This window comes from Piliocolobus tephrosceles, chromosome 1, assembly GCF_002776525.5.
Source record: "Piliocolobus tephrosceles isolate RC106 chromosome 1, ASM277652v3, whole genome shotgun sequence".
In the NCBI taxonomy this organism is placed as follows: Eukaryota; Metazoa; Chordata; class Mammalia; order Primates; family Cercopithecidae; genus Piliocolobus; species Piliocolobus tephrosceles.
The window spans coordinates 95,456,554-95,475,533 of NC_045434.1; the positions used below are offsets into that span (position 1 = coordinate 95,456,554).

Sequence of the window (18,980 nt, forward strand, 5' to 3'; positions counted from 1 at the left end):
GTCTGTGCCCAAATGTGGCTTTAGCAGAACAGCTTTCTTTGACTACCTGTAAGAACAGTAATTCCTCCTTCTCTCCCTCTCCCTAATCGTTTATCTTGCTTTATTTGTCTCCCATAGCATTCACCATAACCTAGTGTATTTCATATTTTTTCTACTGCCTCTCACTTTCCTCTAGAATGGAACATTAATGAAGGACTTTGTTCTTTTTTTTTTTTTTTTCATTATTGTCTCCCCAAAGCCTAGAATGGTGACTGGAAAATATCAGTCTTGAACTGAAGAAATATCTGTGGAATGTATGATTAATGAATGAACAAATGAAAAGCCCTATGTGTCTGTGCGTTGGTGTCTGTGTACGTTTGGGATTGCAGTCCTATTTCTCTGGTCAAGGTATGGCTCTATTCTTAAACTGTGTTTGCCTGTGTTTTGGAACATATGAAGAATTCTCTAGGTCTGTGCATATGGGGCTTCCGCATATGAACTTGGGTTTTTCCTGTCTTTCTCTGTCCTCTGGTTTTGTGTAGATGTGATGTTAGGATCTGCGGAGGAAAGAGGAGCTGTGGCTGCTACACATCAACAGAGGGCACCAGAGAGCCACGCACCTACTTTCAGGGTCAGAAATTAAGAAATCTTGGCGGGGAGTGTTAGAGACCCAGGAGATCTGGGATCTGAGAGGAAAGAAGTGGAGACCTCTTTGGACCAACACATTATCGTAAAATTGTGCAATTCCTGCAACTTCTCTGTTCATTCCCAGGGTCCAGACCTCTAGGCGCCCCCAGCCACCCTGTGAGCAGAAGTATCTGGTCAGGGATGAGAGGAGGAGCTGGTTGCCAAACTGGGCCCTTAAGAAAGTGGAGATCCCTCCTGAATGCTCTCACGATTCTCAGGAATTCCCTCCCTTCCTAGTTCCTCCAAGTCCCTACCCCCAAAAGATCTCAAACTCCAGAGTGCTTAGAGATCCTCTGGTGGCTGTCTTCTCCTCTGGCTTGCATTCAGGGAGGTGAGACCAAGCCTTGGCCCTTCAAAGCCATCCAGTTGGCTACCTTCTCCTTCGGGATGGGTGGAAGGCTAAGATGAACAAAGGAAGGAGTCAACTGTGCCTCTTCCAGGCCGTTAAGTCCTCCAACGCCTAGCCGTGCTCGACCTTGACCGGGTGAAGCCAAGGCAGGTCAAAGAGGCAGCTCCCATTCACCAGCTCGGGCTTTTGTAGGTGGGGAGAGGCATGCATGCCCCTCCCCACTCCAAGCATTCACTAGTCAATTGAGAATTCTTAATTTGGGGAATCTAGGGGTTAGGCTTTGGGTGTGGAATTTAAAAAGAAAGGTCTTTATGTTTATTTAACTCCCTGCCCCCCACCCCACTCCTAGATACACACACGGAAACACACTCTCTCTCTCTCCGCCCCCCCATCACATCCTCTGAGCTAAAGGCTGATGTCCCTCAGCCCATGTTCCTCCTCCACTGCTTAGTTCCATAGCCTGCGACCAAGATTGAGTCTATGAATGGGAGGGGGTGGCGTGGCCAGGGGTCCTGCTGTGCCTGCCCCAGAACCCACGACGGTCACGTTTTTCACCCCCTTTTGCCTTTGCCCTCAATTCCTTTCTCTCTTTGCTCTCCTTCCATCTCAGTTCCAGCGAAGGGTGTGCATGTGTGCCCGCGCGTTGGTGGGGGCGGGGGGGCAGGGGGAGGGCTCGTGGAGGGAGGTGCCGTCGGAGGGAGAGTAGACGTCAGGCGGAGGGAGGGAGGGAGGCAGGGAGGCAGGGAGGGAGAGAGGGAAGGAAGAGAAGGGGAGAGAATGGGGGAGCAAAGACCGAAAGAGACCCAGAGAGATAAAGCTTGAGAGGAGAAATAATTAAAGGGGGAGGGCGACCAGGACGAGAAAAAGGACGGGGAGGAAAGAGAGATAAAGAGAATCGGAGGGCAGGGAAGTGAGTTTGTGCGCGTGAGTGTGCGCGCGCGCGTGTGTGTGCAGGGGCGGGCGCGGGCGGGCGCGGGCGGGCGGGGGGCGGGCTCCAGGGCTCCCCTCCTCCCCAGCCCGCTCCTCTGGCTCGCTCGCCAACTCCGGGCCCCAGCCGCGGGCGGGCGCACGGCGGGCGGACAGCATGCTGAGCCTCCTCGTCTGGATCCTCACTCTCTCCGATACTTTCTCCCAAGGTAAGGGCCCCCCGCCCGCGCCCGGACGCTCGGCTTCCCCCCGGGGCCAGGGCACTGCTCCCCCGCTAGGGGAGTGCTGGGGTGCCTGGCGGCCCGCGGCCAGTCCGGACGCCACGAGGCGGGGGCTCGGTCCGGGCTCAGAGCCCTGGGGGAGGGGGCGCGGAGTAACTGGGTCTGGGGAGAACGAGTTTGCCGTTGATTTGCCCAACTTGTTTCCTCTGGCTGCGCGGGAGAACCGAGCATTGGGGCCGCGAGGGCTGGAGGTCTCAGTGAAACGGGGAACCGAACGCTTTCCCTCGCAGCCCTACAGTCCCTCGTCCTCTGAGGCCGGGGTTCCGGACGCTTGAGTCCAGGCTAAGGGGAAGGCTGGAATTTCGAATTTCGGGCTAGGGGGTGAGCGAAAAGCTGAGTCCCACCTCCCGAAGATTCCCCCTAGTCCAGCCCAGCCCCTCGGGGGTCTGAGTCTGAACCACGACTCCAGACTGCCTGGGGCTGCCCCCTCTAGAGGAAGGGAGGGGTGTCTCCGCGCCTCTAGTGAGGATTTGGAACCCCTGCCCGCGGAGGCTCTGGGTGGACAGTGGAGTTCCAAATACAGCTTCAGCCCCGCTTGATACAGTGGGGGGAACTCACGGGGGCGGGGGCGGAGGCGGTGGGGGGAGGGGGCTGACACTCTACTTGGGCTCAGGAAAGTGTTGCTGTCTGGGGCTTATTTGGAACTGACAGGGGAGAGGCTGGGAGATGAGGGAGGTGGTTGAGAGAGATGAGGATGTCAGTGTATCCTGGGCAGGGCTGGGGTTGGGGGAGGGAAGAGGACTGAGGGAACCAAGGGTCCCGACCGTAGCAGGAACTGGGGTCTGTGGGAGTTGGTTCTTGCCTCCCAGATCTGACTCTAAGGAAGACTGAATCCTGTTGAACTCCTTCCCTCCCCAAAAATGGAGCTGACACACAGAAATTGACACACAAACACGGTAAAACATTCACAGACACTGAGACAGACTACTCACCTACTGAGACATCCCCACAAACATCCTCCACACTGAGACAGACACATATACACAAAGACACTGAGACATCTGAGGAAGACAGATTCCTCCCCCAGATCGGCACACATTCACGCATTCATCCACCCGAATATTACAAGTATACACAGTACATGTATGCAGGCGTTTACAAGGACAGGACACACGCTCGCACAGAAACCAACCCTCTAGCAAACAAAGAAACTTGAACAGACATTCATATGGGCAGACACCTATGGAGATGTACGGACTGCAGATGGAGGATGTGGTTTCTTTTAGGGGGTGTCTGGGAATGGATCTGGGTAGAACAGCCTCAGGCATTATTGCCTTGCTCTGTGTTCCCTTCCTGCGTTTGTAGGTGGGGTGCTATGCTGGACCTTCCCTCTCCTTGCCAGGTCTCTTCCCAGCTCTGAAGGCAAAGCCTGGCTGAGTTGGTGGGGGCAGGTCTTGATTCATCTCTCCCCACAGGGCACCCATGCCCGCCCCCCCAGCACACACTATGATATAGGAAGGGCACACATCTGTGGTGTGAGCCAAGAGTGGGAAGTGGTGCTAAGGGAAAGGAGGAGGCCTGGCCCTGGGGTTGGCAGGCCAGGCCAGCCACTTGGCAGAAAGTTGGGAAGATGACTTAAGTTGACTTTGTTCAGCCAGGCTGTTGGTGTCCGGGAGGAAGGGGGTGGGCCATGGTGGTGGTGGAGGGGGGTCATGTTGGTGGTGGAGGGGGCCCCTGGGTCAGTATTGGTCTATGTTGGGGGCAAGCTTATGCCTGCCCCTTTCTTACAGCCCTTACGTGTCAGCAACGTGGATACAAATGAGTGTTAAGGAACAAAAGCAGCAGTTAGCAAACAGGAGAGACATGTGGATTGAATTGGGGACAGAAAGAAGTGTGTGTTGTGTGCCTTTCTCTCTTTGGAAAGGAGCGAGTGGCTAGGGAATGCTGAGCTCCCACTTCTCAGCTCCAACAGGGGTGAAAGAAGGACCTGGTGAAAGTATCTGGGGTAGGGGGAGAGGATACCAGAGAAAAGAAAGAGAGAGACTAGACAGGAGGAGAGGGGAAATCACTAGTGAGTGTTGGGGGAAGCTTGGCAAGGGACTGGGGAGGAGGCAGAGAGGGAAGGAGAAGGGGTCTGGGGAGACTGGGACACACGTGGGGGTGGAGTGCTTGGCAGGACCCCCTTTCCTTAGCCTCCATCCTCAGAAAGGAGTTCTAGGTCAGGGACTGGGGCAGTGAGAGAAGAAACGAAGGGGGGCACTACAGGGGGGGGGGGGGGGGGGGGGGGGGAAGGGGGGGGGGGGGAGTAGGTGTCAGCAGGAAGCCATAGAATTGAGGGGAGCAGAGAGGAGAGGGGAAGGGGAGATACAGCCTAGGCTGAGAAATAAAAATCGCATTTTAAAGAATTTCAATGGGCTTCATCAATCTTCATTTTTCACTAAATAATTTTCTGTATCTTATCTAAATGAAAACCATTATCCTTCCCCCCGTTTCCATCATGCGCCGGCTCCACAGACTGATTGCGCCGAAAATTGAAATATTTATTCATTTTCTGGGAGATTTTCTCGCTCCCTAGTCTCGGGGAGGAGAAATTGAAAAAGAAAGATTATAGCTAATCAGAGCAATGTGGGATGACAGGCCGGCTCGGGGCGGGAGCTGCCTCCAGAGGGGGGATGGATGTGGGGGCAGGAGAAAAATGAGCCCATCCAGCCCCCAGAGCTCCCCCTGGAATTCCTGCCACAGCTTTTGAGGGGAGTAAAGGGTAGAGGGAAGAGGCCCGAGGGCCTCCTAAATTCCCAGGATTCAACTCCCTGAGTACAGCTGAATCCTGGCAGAGAACAGCAGGTCTGGAGAGTAGCTGGACTCCCCCCTCCCGGTGCTACACATAGACACATATACACACTTCAGATGTTCCATTTCTGCCCAGAGCAGGGCACTGAGGTTGGGGAAGAGTCAGGGGAGACATGGCAGAAACCAGGACACTGGATTCCTCTCCTTGACCTTGACTGGACTCCACTTTCTGCCATCTACTTACTTAGACCCAAAGGGAGGGTGTGAATCAAGTGCTAAGCATGTGGTAAGTGCCCCTTAAATATCTGATCAATTGATTGATTTGATGAGTATGCTGCAGTGCTGGAAAGAGGCAGCATTCAATGGCGATTAAATCACAGACTCGCATCCAGCTCCCACCTCCACAATTTGGTAGTCGTAAGCTTGAACAAGTCATGTACCTTCTCTGTGCCTCAGCATGCTCTTCCAGAAGTGAGGATAGAAGTAATACCTCATAGGGTTGTGGTGGCACTTGAATATGTTAATCCACGTAAAGTACAGGGAACTGTGTCTGGCACAGTGAGAAGTGCTCAGTAAATGCTTGCTATCTTGTCTTTGAGGTGAGACATAGATAGATAGGCAACTGAATTGTCTGCGCTTCCTTTTCTTCTCCCTATGATTCTTTGTGTTGTGTTTGTGTGTGTGTGTGTGTGTGTGTGTGTGTGTGTGTGTTTTCTAGCCCCAGCTGCCCAGATTCTTGGTCCTGGGCTTCAGTAAGCGCTTTCTTTGTATCTCTCATGGAAAGAACTGTGTTGTGGCAGACCCAGAAGGGGAAACTGACCCCTTCCTTGGAGATCTCAGAAAAGATCTGGGGAAGGGATTTGAGGAGAGAGAGCAAAAGTGGAGGAGGATAGCATTTGAGTGAGAAGGAACCGGAGCTCTTGTGTGAAATGAGGAGGGACACTAGCCCCGAGGTGGCAGCATTTCAGAGTCTGGAAACAATATGGATCATTTATTGAACCCTGTGTTAACTATTTCTTATGCATTATCTAATTTAATCTATTCTACAGCCCACTGAGATTGGCTTTGTAAATTATCCCCATTCCACACATGAGAAACTGAGATTTATTTATTTATTTTTAGATAGGGTCTTGCTCTGCCACCCAGGCTAGGGTGCAGTGGTGTGATTATGGCTCACTGCAACCTCTTCCTAGGCTCAAGCTATCCTCCTGCCTCAGCCGCCTAAGTAGCTAGGACCATACACACCTGGCTAATATTTTTTTTCTTTTGGAGAGATGGGTCTCGCTAGGTTGCACAAGCTAGTCTGAAACTCCAGGGCTCAAGCGCTCCTTCCACCTCGACCTCCCAAAGTGCTGGGATTATAGGTGTGAGCCACTGTACCTGGCCAAGAAACTGAGGTTTAGATACATTAAGTATATTATTGGTAGTTGTAGGAACCAGCTGATGCCACAGCCTGCACCCTTCTCCTTTGCCAGATCCTATATGCCAGCAGAGACTGATGCTGGGCTGGGACAGGGATTTTCCTGGTCCATAGCAGAATGAGAACTAGGAAGAAAAGGGAGTGAGTTTTTCATAAAGGTAAACTCATTCAAATTTGAAAAAACAATCCTTTATTCTGAGATTCTGCCCTACATTTTTTGATGTTAAATTGTTTTTCTTTGATGATATGATAAATCTAGTAAATGACTTTTTTCAAGGGCTTGGCGAATAAAAAGGTTTGTTTCTAATATTAAACACAGCCTTACAGGTCCATGAACTACAAATTTGCAAATTACTCTTGTTCCATGCAAGGCTGACTCCTGGAGAGGCCCAGAGCCATACAGCGACAAGAGAAGCACTGAGAAGGGGTCTAGGGGATAATCCTGAGGCCAGGATCTCCCCAAGTGTCAGCTTCCAAATTTGGTCCTGGTAGGCTGCTAGGATTGGAGGCTAGGGTCTTAGATGGCTTGTTCTAACCCCCCTGGGGAGGTTGTCAACCCTCCTTCTTAGCCTGTGCCCTGGGGAACTGCCTGGCCTAGGGTGGTGAAAAGCGATTGTAGGAGGTCAACTCCATACCAAAGCATCAAAATTACCTTTTATTGAATTCCTACAGTGTGCTTTTCAGGTTAATGTTGCTCCCATTTTACAGTTAAAGAAACCACAGTTGAGAGTTTAAGTAACTTGCTTAAGGGCATACCCGAGGTGTTAGATCCCAGATTCAACCCCTCTTTTGTCTCCCTACTAAGGGCCATGGGCGCCTTCAACCTGCCCAGAAGAGCCACACCCTGCCTCTCTTAGTGTTAAGGCAGCTGCGGAAGGACAGGAGGGAAGCCTAGGCCTTTTTTCCTCTCCTAGTGCCTCACTCAGCTCAGCCCCCTTCCCTAGTTCTCAGCCCAGAAATTCCAAGGCCACATCTATCTCCCTGCCTTGCTTTGATGATCATTTGTGAAGCAAAACTTAGATGTCGGGACACATGTTTCAATCAGTGGGGCTGGGACCAGTAAATAATGCCCCTTGTCAGAAGGAGGTTTGGAAAGCCTCAATCCTTTTCCTCCTGCCTTTAGAGTCTTTTATCTTTGTACCTGTGTATGGTGCTTGTCAATTTTAGCAACTTTTTACATGTACCATTTGATAGAGAGATACAGTCATCCTATGATGTAGGCAGGGTAGTTGTTTCTCCATTTAATAGATGAGAAAGCAGAGACCTAGAGAAGTTAAAGAAATTGCAAAGGGGTGGCAGTTGGTATGGAGGGAAGAGATGGGGAGAAATTCCTTAATCTCCCCAATTTCTGAGAGATGTTTCCATCTGAGGCTAGAGACATTTCTCTTCATATGTCCAGAGATGAGAAAGCTGTGCCCCTTCCCAACCTACCAGTTCCTGTCTGGTTTCTTCCCAGGGCCTCTGGATCAGTTTACTTGGCAATCTCCTGGAGCGTGCCTTGACCTGGAAAAGGATGGGGATGTGGGGGTGGGTTGTCAGCAGTAGAGGAGAAAGAGGCTGTCATGTCCTTGATCCTCAAATGTGAAACCAGGGAGCAGGAAGAGGCAATTTCAGAAATCAGGAAAAATAACTGGGCTCTGTCAGAGTGGGGAAGAAAGCTGTTCACTTTTGTGAAGGGCAATTTTGTATTTTGCATATATTAGTAACTAATTTAATACTGACAATAATTGTTGAAGTTAGGTGTTATCCCCATTTTACAGATGAACAAACAGGGATCCAAAGAAGTTAAGCAGATTGTCCAAGATGATCCAGCTAGTAAGTGACACAGCCAGAACTAGAACCCAAGCAGGGAAGTTGGGGTGGGGGCTGATGATAACTCCTAGAAGGAAGACGGCACATCTACCTATTCTGCATTACTGCTGCATGCAAGGTGTGGATGCAGTCTCACTGCATGCGTATGCATATATATTCACACATGTCTTCATAGTGCAGCTATATATGCAACCACTTCTTATCCCCATCCCCATACACATCTGGACAGATATCTCTCATCTGTACCGCAGCCCTTTCAGTCACCAGGGCACTAGTGTGCAACAATAGTACATTTTTGTGGGTCATTTTTCTTCTAGCCATAGCAGCCCTCTTGTGTCTTTAAAGGCATTACTTTTTGCCTTGCCTTGCATGCTCTGCATCCTCTCTGATAGATGCACAAACTGTGAGATTATGAAAGTTGAGAAAGAAGCTTGGGGTTCCTCATTCTGTAACACTGGTCCCTCTCCATTCTGTAGCTCCAGCTCTTATATCTTCCCACATCTGACTGTCAGACAATGCGAACCTGATTAAGTTCTTGGAGCATCCAGGATAAAAGCTGCTCTAGCTCCCAGACACCACTGAAGATGACACTTTTCTTTCTTCTTTCTATCCCACTTACTCTCCCTCTGTCAGCTGACTCCACGCTCCCAGCTTGTCCTTCCCTCCATGTTTAATTTATTCAGCCACTTTTATTAACCTCTGTTGTCTCCAGGGATTGCAGTCCTCATCCCTCTCTGCCCTCCTTGAGTCCATTTAACAAAATAGGGATCGTATTGAAAAAATGAGCCTTGCAGCCAGCCAACCTTCTCAAGATTAAGGGTCTTAAATCCAGGAGTAGAAATCTCCAGAACTCTCTAGCAAATTCCATTAGTTTCCCAGGAGAGAGTGCTGCCGCTTTATTCCTTTTGTGGTCTGGCTCTGGAAGGTGATGAGAGACTCACCCAGAATGCTGTGGGTCTTGGGTTTTGAGGCAGGGAAGGGATAACAGGAACCCGAGTGTCTGGAGGTATACACTGTGCCCAGCAGGTTTATCCCAGGAGGCTGTCCCCTCCTAGGCCCACTTCAGAATCAACTAGGCCGTTGGATGCCTTTTATCTCTGCTCCTTCTTTCCTTCTGAGGCAGTCTGAGGAATATATCCTAACTGAAAGATGTGTGGAAAGAGGAAGGACTTTTGTTCCTTCATTCAGCGGAAGAGAATTGTGTGCTTACTGTGTGCCGGGCTCCAGTGTTGCAAAGTGAATAATGTACTAGATCTCTGCCCTTGAAGGTCTCACTTTGTGATTTCAGTGCAAATTACCTAATCTCAGTAGGCCTCAGTTTTCTCTTTCTCCAAGTGGGGAGAACTATTATTTTTTCAATCATAAGCTGTACATTATTATATGCAAAACATACTGGTAGACATTATGTGGACCAAAAAATACGACAGCAGGTGGTCCTTCCCTTTTAAGAAACTAAGATATACATACATGAAGACTGCTGGTGGTGCAAGGTGTGGAGTCATTGGTGCCGCGATAGCAGTGTGCAGGTCAGATCTGGAGAGTCCAGAGAAGGGAGTTTGCTGTGGACTGAAGTGAGCAGGAAGGCTCCATGGAGGAAGTGGGGCCCAAGGATGGACAGGACACGCATGTGGCAGGAAGAGAGAGAGCCTTACCAGACGGGCCAGATTTCCTGAACCAAGATGTTGTTGCTAGGGTGTGTGGGGGACACTAAGGCCGTTTGGACTGAGGATTTGGGTTGGTTTGGGAGAAGTAGATGAGATGATCCAGAACGGTAGAATGGGGACAGACTGGAGGAGGCCTGGAAAAGCCAGGCTAAAGGCTTCTTACAAAGAATGCCCTGTAAGAACTAGAGAGCCATGGATTTCTGTTTTTTAAGCAGACAAAGGGTGTGTTAAAAACAGGTATAATCCCCATCTCATTTCTCACCAAAGTCTCCCCTCCTCTTAAACACTTCCTCTACTGGAGATGCTATAGAAATTTGTAACCCCTCCAATTAAAAACATGAAAAAAAAAAAAAAAAAAAAAACAAAAAGAAAACCAAGGTTTGGCCAGGCAGAAGTGAGCAGAAAACCTTAGAAAAACACCACTTCTGCCTTGGGAAGTCTCAGATCTGTGACTTGAGCTAGAGAGACTTTGGAAGGATGAGGAAATCTTTTTCTCTGAGAATCCTTCAGTATAAGATAAAGATGCCTGGAGGCAGAGTTCAATGGCAATAAATGCGAGGAAACCTCTGCAGTCTAACTCTGAGGCCAGGCTCTTTGTTACCTGTCCCCGCCAAGCTTGGGCCATATCTACACTGCCCAGAGTCAAGGGGAGCCATCTGGTTCCATCAGAGGGCCCATCCTGGTTTAGTCCCTTCAGGGTCAATTCTGGGCCATTTCCACTGGCCTGCGGCCTTAGATACATGTGCATTTAGGAGCTGAGTCTAAAGATTCTTAAAACCTCTGCTAGGAAGTGAGCTCTGGTTTTTCAAATGGAGTCCTTTGAAGAGGGTCCCACCAGGGGGGTGGGCCCATGTGTTCAACTTACAAGCATTGTTTTTTTAAATGGCTGTGCTGGGCCTAGGCCTGGGAATGAAAAGGTAGGTAAGACTTAGTCCCTGTTCTTGAGGCACTCTCAGTATGGTGTGGGAGATGGATGTATAAACACATATTGACAATTTTATAAGATAAAGGTTGTGAGAGAGGTATGTGAAAAATGCTGAAGCCTAACTGTCCAGTGAGGGGGAGCGGAGCAGGGAGGGAGCAGGGGCGGGGAGGGGCCACAGATGTGAGGCTCAGGGGCTGCGGGGCCTCTGGAATGCGGTGCCACGAGATATCCAGGCTCTGGACAATCCTCGATTGTACCCTCTGCTCCTTGTACCCCCTGCTCCGGATGGAAGGAGCCGAGGAATCCGAAGGAGTGAACCCTGGTCCCTCCCAAGGATTATGATTTCCAGGAACAAAGGCAGTTTATATAAAGCACACTTCCCCCAAATCGAATCTCCCAACCTCTTGTGTCCAGTTCCGTACTCTCCACCCCCCACTCCCACCCAATAGAGCTGATTTCTAAATTAACTTTGTCCTTGTAATCAGCTTAGCTGAGTTTTTTTATTATTACTATTTTTCCTCCTCCTTCCTGAATTCTCCCAGGAACAGCCCGGGGCCCTGCTCGCTCCATTACCCAGCGTTGTCAAGCCATGAGGTGCTTTTAACTGCTTCTTCCCATTCGATTCGCTTAACTGGGAGGTTATTAAAAGGAAAGGAGCAGAGATGGGCAGGCAGGGCAGAGGAAGAGAGAACACAGTAGAGAGAGAAGGCATTTCAAAGGAGCAGAAACCCAAGGCTAGGCAGGCTGGCAGAATGAAGCCTCTGAGAGAAGCTGAGGTTTTCATCTTGACTCCCGAGTCATCCAGAAGGACATTTCATGGAGACATTGGGACTCCTGGGTTTTAATCCAAAACCTTGAGGAACTGACTTGCTCCTCTTTGTCTCAGTCCTCCCCACTACTGCCCACTCTCCCTGGAAATCTACCAACTTGACACTGTGGGATGGGACAGGGGACTCCCAGAGATCCCACACTCCCCTTGATGCCTGACCCTCCCACACACACACTCGTGGCTGGCTGTGCTGCCAGCGCCAGAACCCTCCAGCACTCACCCCCAGGGCAGCTACTTTGTGGTTGATGTTGGATCCCAGACTGACATGCCTATCACACAGCACACATCTGGGAAGTCTCCCTTCACCAGGCAGTGGGCGAAGTGAGAATGCAAGCTCATTTTAATGTCAGTTTGAGCCAAATATAATTAGAAAGGAAAATCTCTGACTTTGCAAAAAAAAAAAAAAAAAAAAAATCGAATGCATTTCAAAGCCAAGTTGAAATGACTTCTGGATTATCTGCACCGCTGCCGCTCTCCATTTATGCAGAAAATCGAGAGGGGAGCCTATAAAACCTGTGCCTAAGGGATTTAGTTTGTGCACGTTGCCTTCAGTTTCATGCCAGGGTCATGTTTTACGACTGGCCTCTTTCAACACAACCTTGTTCCTGGAATTGGGAAGCACCTAGAGTGACCTCCTCACCAGGGAGCCTGTGGCAGAGTCAACCTCTTTCCCAGAGGGGCTGCTCCTGTGTGATCATGACCAAGTCACTTACTTGGAGCCTCAGTTTTCTCATCTATAAAATGCAAATGACTACATTTGTCTTCTAGGGTTGTTGTGAGGATTGAATGAGAGAATCTATATTAAGGAACAGTACCTGGAATACAACAGGTACTCAATAAATTATAGTTGTTACTAATATTGTACAGTCCTTGCTTTTTACAGTTCGGTCCAAGGCAGATCTTGAGAAAACAGACAATAGAAATGAGAGATGAACAAAGAATAGGCCAAATACAGATCAGACTGTTAACTGGGCCAAGGAGGGTGACCAGTGATGTAGGTAATTCCTGAGCTCTGTTCTCTAGGGTTCAGTGCAGTGGGAACTTTGGGAGGCAGCACAGCGTAATGGAAAGCACTCTGGTTTAGAATTAGGTCTGTGTCTTAGATCTGGAAACTGAATGCCCTTTTGCCCTTTGCGAGTCTCAGTTTCCTTAACTGTAAAACAGAGTGATAGCACCCACTTTCCTCTTTTGTAAGCCCTGGAAAAGCACTCTCAGGACAGTGTACAGTAAGCTTAACCATCATTTTAAACCCTGTCTTTCAGCCAGGCACGGTGGCTCACACGTGTAATCCCAGCACTTTCGGAGGTCGAGACAGGCGGATCACTTTACGTCGGGTGTTTGAGACCAGCCTTGCCAACATGGTGAAACCCCGTCTCTATTAAAAACACAAAAATTAGCCAGGCTACTTTTTGAGCCTGTAGTCCCAGCTACTCTGGAGGCTGAGGTGGGAGGATCACTTGAACCCAGGAGGCAGAGGTTGCAGTGAGTGGAGATGGCATCACTGCACTCCAGCCTGGGCCACAGAGCAAGACTCTGTCTCAAAAATAAATAAATTAAATTTTTAAAAAACCCTTTCTTTCCAGGTTTCAACCCAGTATGTTAGAAAAGTGATTCTCAAACTTTAACATGCTTACAAAACATCTGAGGATGTTGTTAAGATGCAGATTCTGACTCACAAAGTCTGGGGTCAGATGGAAGTTCTGTATTTGTACCAAGCTCTCGGGTGATGCTGATGCTGCTTGTCCTAGGACCACACCTTGAGGTGTCAGGGGATGCTTTCCTTAGAGAAATAGATCTTCAATGTTCTAATGAGAAACACAAGAAAATAGAATTCATTTAACTGAATTCACTCTTCAGCCCGCTTAGTTGTATAACAGCCCTGATGGATCATTGATTCGGCAGCATTGATATGCTTGTTTTCAGGAAGCAGCTGGTGGGACAAGAGAGTGCACAGAGCTTGCCAGCACGCCCATCCTTAGCCCCAAGATTGACCTATCCAAGCTCCTCCCTGCCACCTCACAAGCTGCATGCCATCCCACCCCACCCTGCCAAGTCTTCACTCAGGCTGCCAGCTGCAGAGTTGAAAAGCAACCTGCTAGTGTGCTGGTGGAAACTCATCCATACTGGAGCCAGTCATTTCCACTTTTTTTTTTAAAGGAAAAAAATCCTCATAATTCATCTCTCAATGGAGATGTGGGGGAAGGCATTTGGACAGAGCTTCTGGTCTGGGTCTTGACCCTGTGGGCTTTGGCTTAAAAACTGGGTCATGAGCAAGTTGTGTGATTTGGGAAGGAAGGTAGGTCATAGACTTAATTGGGTGCATAATTTCGGGGAGCAGTGGGGAACTGTCTCTGCAGCATCTCACACTCACATAGACCTCGTAATTATTCAGCCCACCCGAAGAGCAAACTCACTCTCTCCCGTGTGCAGAACCCCAGGCTGTAGAGGGAGATCCACAGGCCAGAGGAGAGAGACTGCCTGCCTTCAGGGTTCCCCTGGTTCTGTGAGAGAAGCCTGGTCCTTATACATAGTGAATCCTGTCCACAGGGGGAAACAGGAACTCCCATTAATTTTTCTTCACCTTCTCCTCTCCCCCAGAAAATCAACACACATTTAGCTATCTGCAAGTGTGAATGAGAACACAGGCAAAGTACGGATGGGGGTAAGATCAATAGATTGGGCTTCTTGGAACGCGGAACCTGCGGTGAGAAATGAAAGTGGAGTGATGATTCCTTAAGAACCTCAAAATGGACTCTCAAAATGCCTCTCTTTAGGTAGGACTAATTTGAACCAACCTAGAGACATCAACGCTTGTCCTTTTTCTGAAGAGAAAGGAATTTCATTAGTACTCTCTGCTCACTCCCTTTCATTTCAAATACTCCCCGGCAAGCAGGAAGTTCTTCTTTGTGTCTAATCTGAATCTTTCCTGCTCCTGCATGGAAACTGCCTAATTAGGTATTGTAACTGAATACGTCTCCAGTCTTCTGTATGTTTGGGTAAATAACATTTTCTCCAACAGGTTTATTTTCTCATACTTCAAGGCAAAGCTCCTTATAATAGAGAAGCAAGCCCAGAGAAGTCATAGGCGAGACTGCCTCCTGGGCCCCACGTGAGCCCAAGAAGTTGAGCTCGTTAGGGGTCAGATTTGCTTTCCAGTAAACCACCAAAGCTGTCCTCCCACAGTATCCCCAGCCAGGGCCAGGAGAACGGTGTTCACAAGAACCTGGCTTAGTCACCGTGCCCTTCCCTGTCTAATGTCCCCTTCTCAGCCGCTCAGAGCAGCTGGGGGCTAGATGACTTTGGTGTCCTTCCCATCATTTCTAGCCCATGACCTGAGGGCCCCTCCTCCTCTCTCCATGGGAGCCAGGCAGAGAGCAGTGCTGGCATCTGCTGCTGAAACCAGCATGTAGGAAAGTGGGCATGGGGGTGATGACAGAGGTAGGCCTGCCCCACAGCCAGGGCCAGTTTTAGCTTTGGACCAGGAATGTTTTCCTCTTGGAATCACTCAGAGGTGTCCTTAGCCCTGCCTTGCCAGCGTGGATCCCAAGAGAAAGCAGTGTAAGCAGAGAGAGGAGGGGATGGGGTCTGTGGGATGGGGTGCCTGCCTTTGGGGATCTCCTAGTCTGATAAAGGAGTGTGGGCGTTTTCCTGGGATACTGGACCATGTAAGTGCAAACTCAACCGTAAAGTTGAACTTGAGGCAGGAGACTTGGTTTCTGTCACCAGCTAGCTAATTATAATGGGGGAACATGGGTTCCCATCTTCCCCAGTGTATAAACACCTATACAGATCATTTAACTAAGGGAAGATTTTGGACCCTGTTGTGCATCTGCACAGAAGAGGATAGAAATGACACTGGAGCTGGGTCATCAGTGAGGGAAGTTGCCTCAGAAGGGGTGGAGGGAAGGGAACCAGGGCCCAGGTGGAAGGAGGATACCCGGTGGAGCCCATGAGAGAAGTGAAGACTATTGTTATAGGCGGGCTCCTAGAAAGGGGTGGGGGTGGGGCCAGAAGGAGGTCCCCAGCGAGGGCTATGTGGGCTGGAGGGTCTGGAGACTGAGAGCTGCGGTATGGCTTTGTCAAATGTGGTCCCTGCTGCATTCACGCTGGCCAGGTGACATGCTTTCCACACGCACAGAGCCCCCCTCGCAACCCCTGGCACCTCAGGAGAGGACTGGGGTGGAATGTAAGTCCTCTGAAGAAGAAGAGCTCATGTGTCTGGAGGGAGAGTGCAGCATGGGCAGCCTGTCCTGGAGTTAAACTAGGCTCCAGCTTGGAGCCTGCCTGTGAGCAGCCTGGGTTTGCTTGAGGGTAGTGCACCCTTCAAGGGTAGGAGGCTAGGACAGCCATGGCCCGGAGTCCTGGAAGTGCAGCTGGCCCTGCGGCTGGCGATCCACCAGCAGCCTCCGTGCCCTGGCTTCTCTCTGCCCCCCAGCCAGATGCTCCCCGCTCCTGCTGTCCTTCCCTGTCTGTTGGTCTGTCACTCGGCAGGAGTGAAGTGCGCCCTGCTCCTGAAGCATTTGGAGCTTGATAATTTGTGGATTATAGCTAACTCTCGATAAAGATTCCCCTAATTGCTTGGCTCACCTCAGGTTCTATCATCAAAGCAAAGCCGGGAGGCCCCCCTCTCGCCCTCCTTTTCTTTTTATTATCTCTTAATTAATCATTCTGGCTTTCACACTTAGCAGATAATTACAGTCTCCTGGGCACGCAGCTCATTTTCATAACCTCCTGCTCCAAGCCGGCAGCTAGGGGGGTGGGGAGGAAGAGGGAGAGAAGGGGAGAGTGGGAAGAGACATGTTGGAGGAATGGGGGGGCCAGTGAGAAGAAAGGGACACTTGGTATGGTGAGGCAGCATGGGAGACAGGACCCCTGGGCTGCCCAGCAGGCTCCAGGGAGCTCTGCCAGAAGGCAGGAGGCTGTGCCCCCTGGGGAAGCCTCACCTGGTCCACAATGCTGGCTGCTGGCACAAGCTTTATCCCCTGAGCTCCCCCGACCTGCCCTAGGGGTACAGTAGGAGGTGTGTATAGGTTGGTGGCCAGAAAGCTTAGTGGAGAGCAGGAGATGGTCCCCAGTGAAGTTCAGTCAACTGTGTGCTGGAAAGTCGAGAATCGCTGTGATGGGGAAAGGAAGGGCAGGGCCACCATCACAACAGGACCCGGACCCTGGCCTGGGAACTTTTCTGTTTTGGGGGAGCAGGACACCTATCCGGAGGCCTGAGCCTGTGGAAATGACCAGGGAATGATCACTCAGTAGTATGGTCAGACGAAGAGGGAAAGGGCTCACCTTTACTCAGCACCATGTGGGAGCTGCGCCAAGTGCTTCCCAATGTGCTCATCATGCCCGATGCAGAGACGAAGAAAACCGTGGCTCGGGGAGAGCCAGTCATCTGTTTGAGTCACAGCAAATTAAATCCAGGTCTGTCTGGTTAGTTGTAAAGGTCATGTTCATACCACCCAATGGCCCTGTCTCCATGGGGTCACAGCACAGGACAGGATGTAATGGAAAAAGGGAGGGAGGGGACACCATTCCTGCTGGGCCCTCCCCTCTGGACCCAGTAGACGGTCAGTTCTGCTGTCACCTCGGGGCTTTCCCTGGGCTTTCATCCCAGAGATCAACAGAAAGGACACCTGTCCAGATGATGAATCGAGAGGCCCACGAGACAGAAACCTTCGCCCGTGAGTTGGACATAGAGTTGGAACGGGGGACCCTAATCTCTAGTGTGTCTCGTGTCTATCCCTCATTCCTGTTCCTCAGCAGTTCTTTGTGGCCTGAGCTTCTTCAGGTCCCCGAGAAGCGAATGGGGGACATGGAAAAGTCCTTCTTTCCCTGGACATATTGAATTTTCTTTCATGACCCTAGTCCAGTGTGCCTGGTTTTTAGAATTAAATGAGTTGGATCCTACTTCTTTGCCATTAACTAGCAGTGAGACCCTGGAATATAAACTTCGAGTCTTAATTTCTTCATCGGTAAATGGGAATCTTGAAAAGACTGGGGACAGTATATGCAAAACAGAGCCTCTGACCCATGATAGGTGCTTCACAAATGGTGGCTGTTGTTACTGCTGCCATTATTATTACCACCATACATGAAAGCACCTTGCTTAGTAGAGAGCACATAAAGCAAGTTAGTTTCTTAAAAAGTTGGTGAGGGAGGGAGGGTCCTTTTGTTCTACTTCCTTGAAAAAGGAGGGAGGGCACACAATATCTGCCTTGTGCTGCTTCAGGGGTGTGCTATTGAGAAAAGTCATGACAGACTATGCTGGTATAATTCTTCTTTCCACAAATAAATTGCCTGCTCAAGCTGGGGCTGCCTCTGGCTGAAAGCTCACTGGCACCCAGCTCCAAGCAAGGTTGATCTTGCCTCTGCCGCCTGCCAGACCTCAGATTGCCTATCTCAAGCCTGTGTGCCAAAGGGTTAAACATATGGAGTTAAACATAAAAGGGTTAAACATATCACATGGCTTGCAACTCCTGACTCAGCTTCTGGTTTCCTGGGCATTACAATGGGAACATCTATATTCAGGAGGCAGTATGGAAAGAGCACTGGATTGCAGGTCTAGATGTGGATTTTAGCCCCAGGTGTGCCTCTACTAGAGAGACCTGACTCAGTGACCTGGGCCTGTTTTCTTATCATAAAATGAGAAGGTTAATTTCCAGGATTCTTTCTGGCTGCACAGTTTTCCAACTCTTTGCCATCCAGTGGGACTTCATGAAAAGGACTGGCTCTTCCCAAGTGAGGCCCTGGATCTCTCTGATTTGGTTTGTGAGCCAAGGCCAGAGGTACTGATTTCAGAGGGCCAGAGCAGGGATATCCCAGGAGCAGCATTTGCTCAGGAACCAGGGTGGAAGCAAACATTTCATGCATCTTCAGATCTAGTCTGAACTTGCGGTTAGGAGAGCAGCAGTCCCCACCACAAACACACACACACCACACACAGCCCTGAGAATGTCACACACACACCCCACACAGCCCTGAGAATGTCTCTCTCTCACACACACACACACACACACACACACCACACACAGCCCTGAGAATGTTACACACACACACACACACACCACACAGCCCTGAGAACGTCACACACACACACACACCACAACCCTGAGAATGTTACACACACACACACACACACACACCCCACACACAGCCCTGAGAGTGTCGCATACACACACACACACACACCACAGCCCTGAGAATGTCACACACACACAGCCCTGATAATGACACACACACACACACACACACACACACACACACACAGTCCTGAGAATGTCCCAGCCTGCCCTGGAAGGTGGGGACCTGGACCAAGGGTGTGGGTGCTTGTGTATGCATGTCGATAAGAGTTTCTCCCTGAAGAAACATGCTCTGGCTTTG

General features: G+C 50.0%; 1 protein-coding gene across 2 annotated transcripts in view; it reads left to right on the forward strand.

The window, feature by feature from the left end:
* Positions 1-1,699: 1,699 nt before the first annotated feature.
* KIRREL1 (kirre like nephrin family adhesion molecule 1) overlaps positions 1,700-18,980 on the forward strand; it is a 103,583-nt gene continuing 86,302 nt past the window's right edge. The window contains exon 1 of one of the 2 annotated variants that reach the window (XM_023214145.1): positions 1,700-2,151. In XM_023214145.1, coding sequence (XP_023069913.1) covers positions 2,100-2,151 — 52 coding nt within the window. In that variant the 5' untranslated portion in view covers positions 1,700-2,099. The remainder of the gene's footprint in view (positions 2,152-18,980) is intronic. The other variant, XM_023214144.2, reaches the window with a different exon arrangement.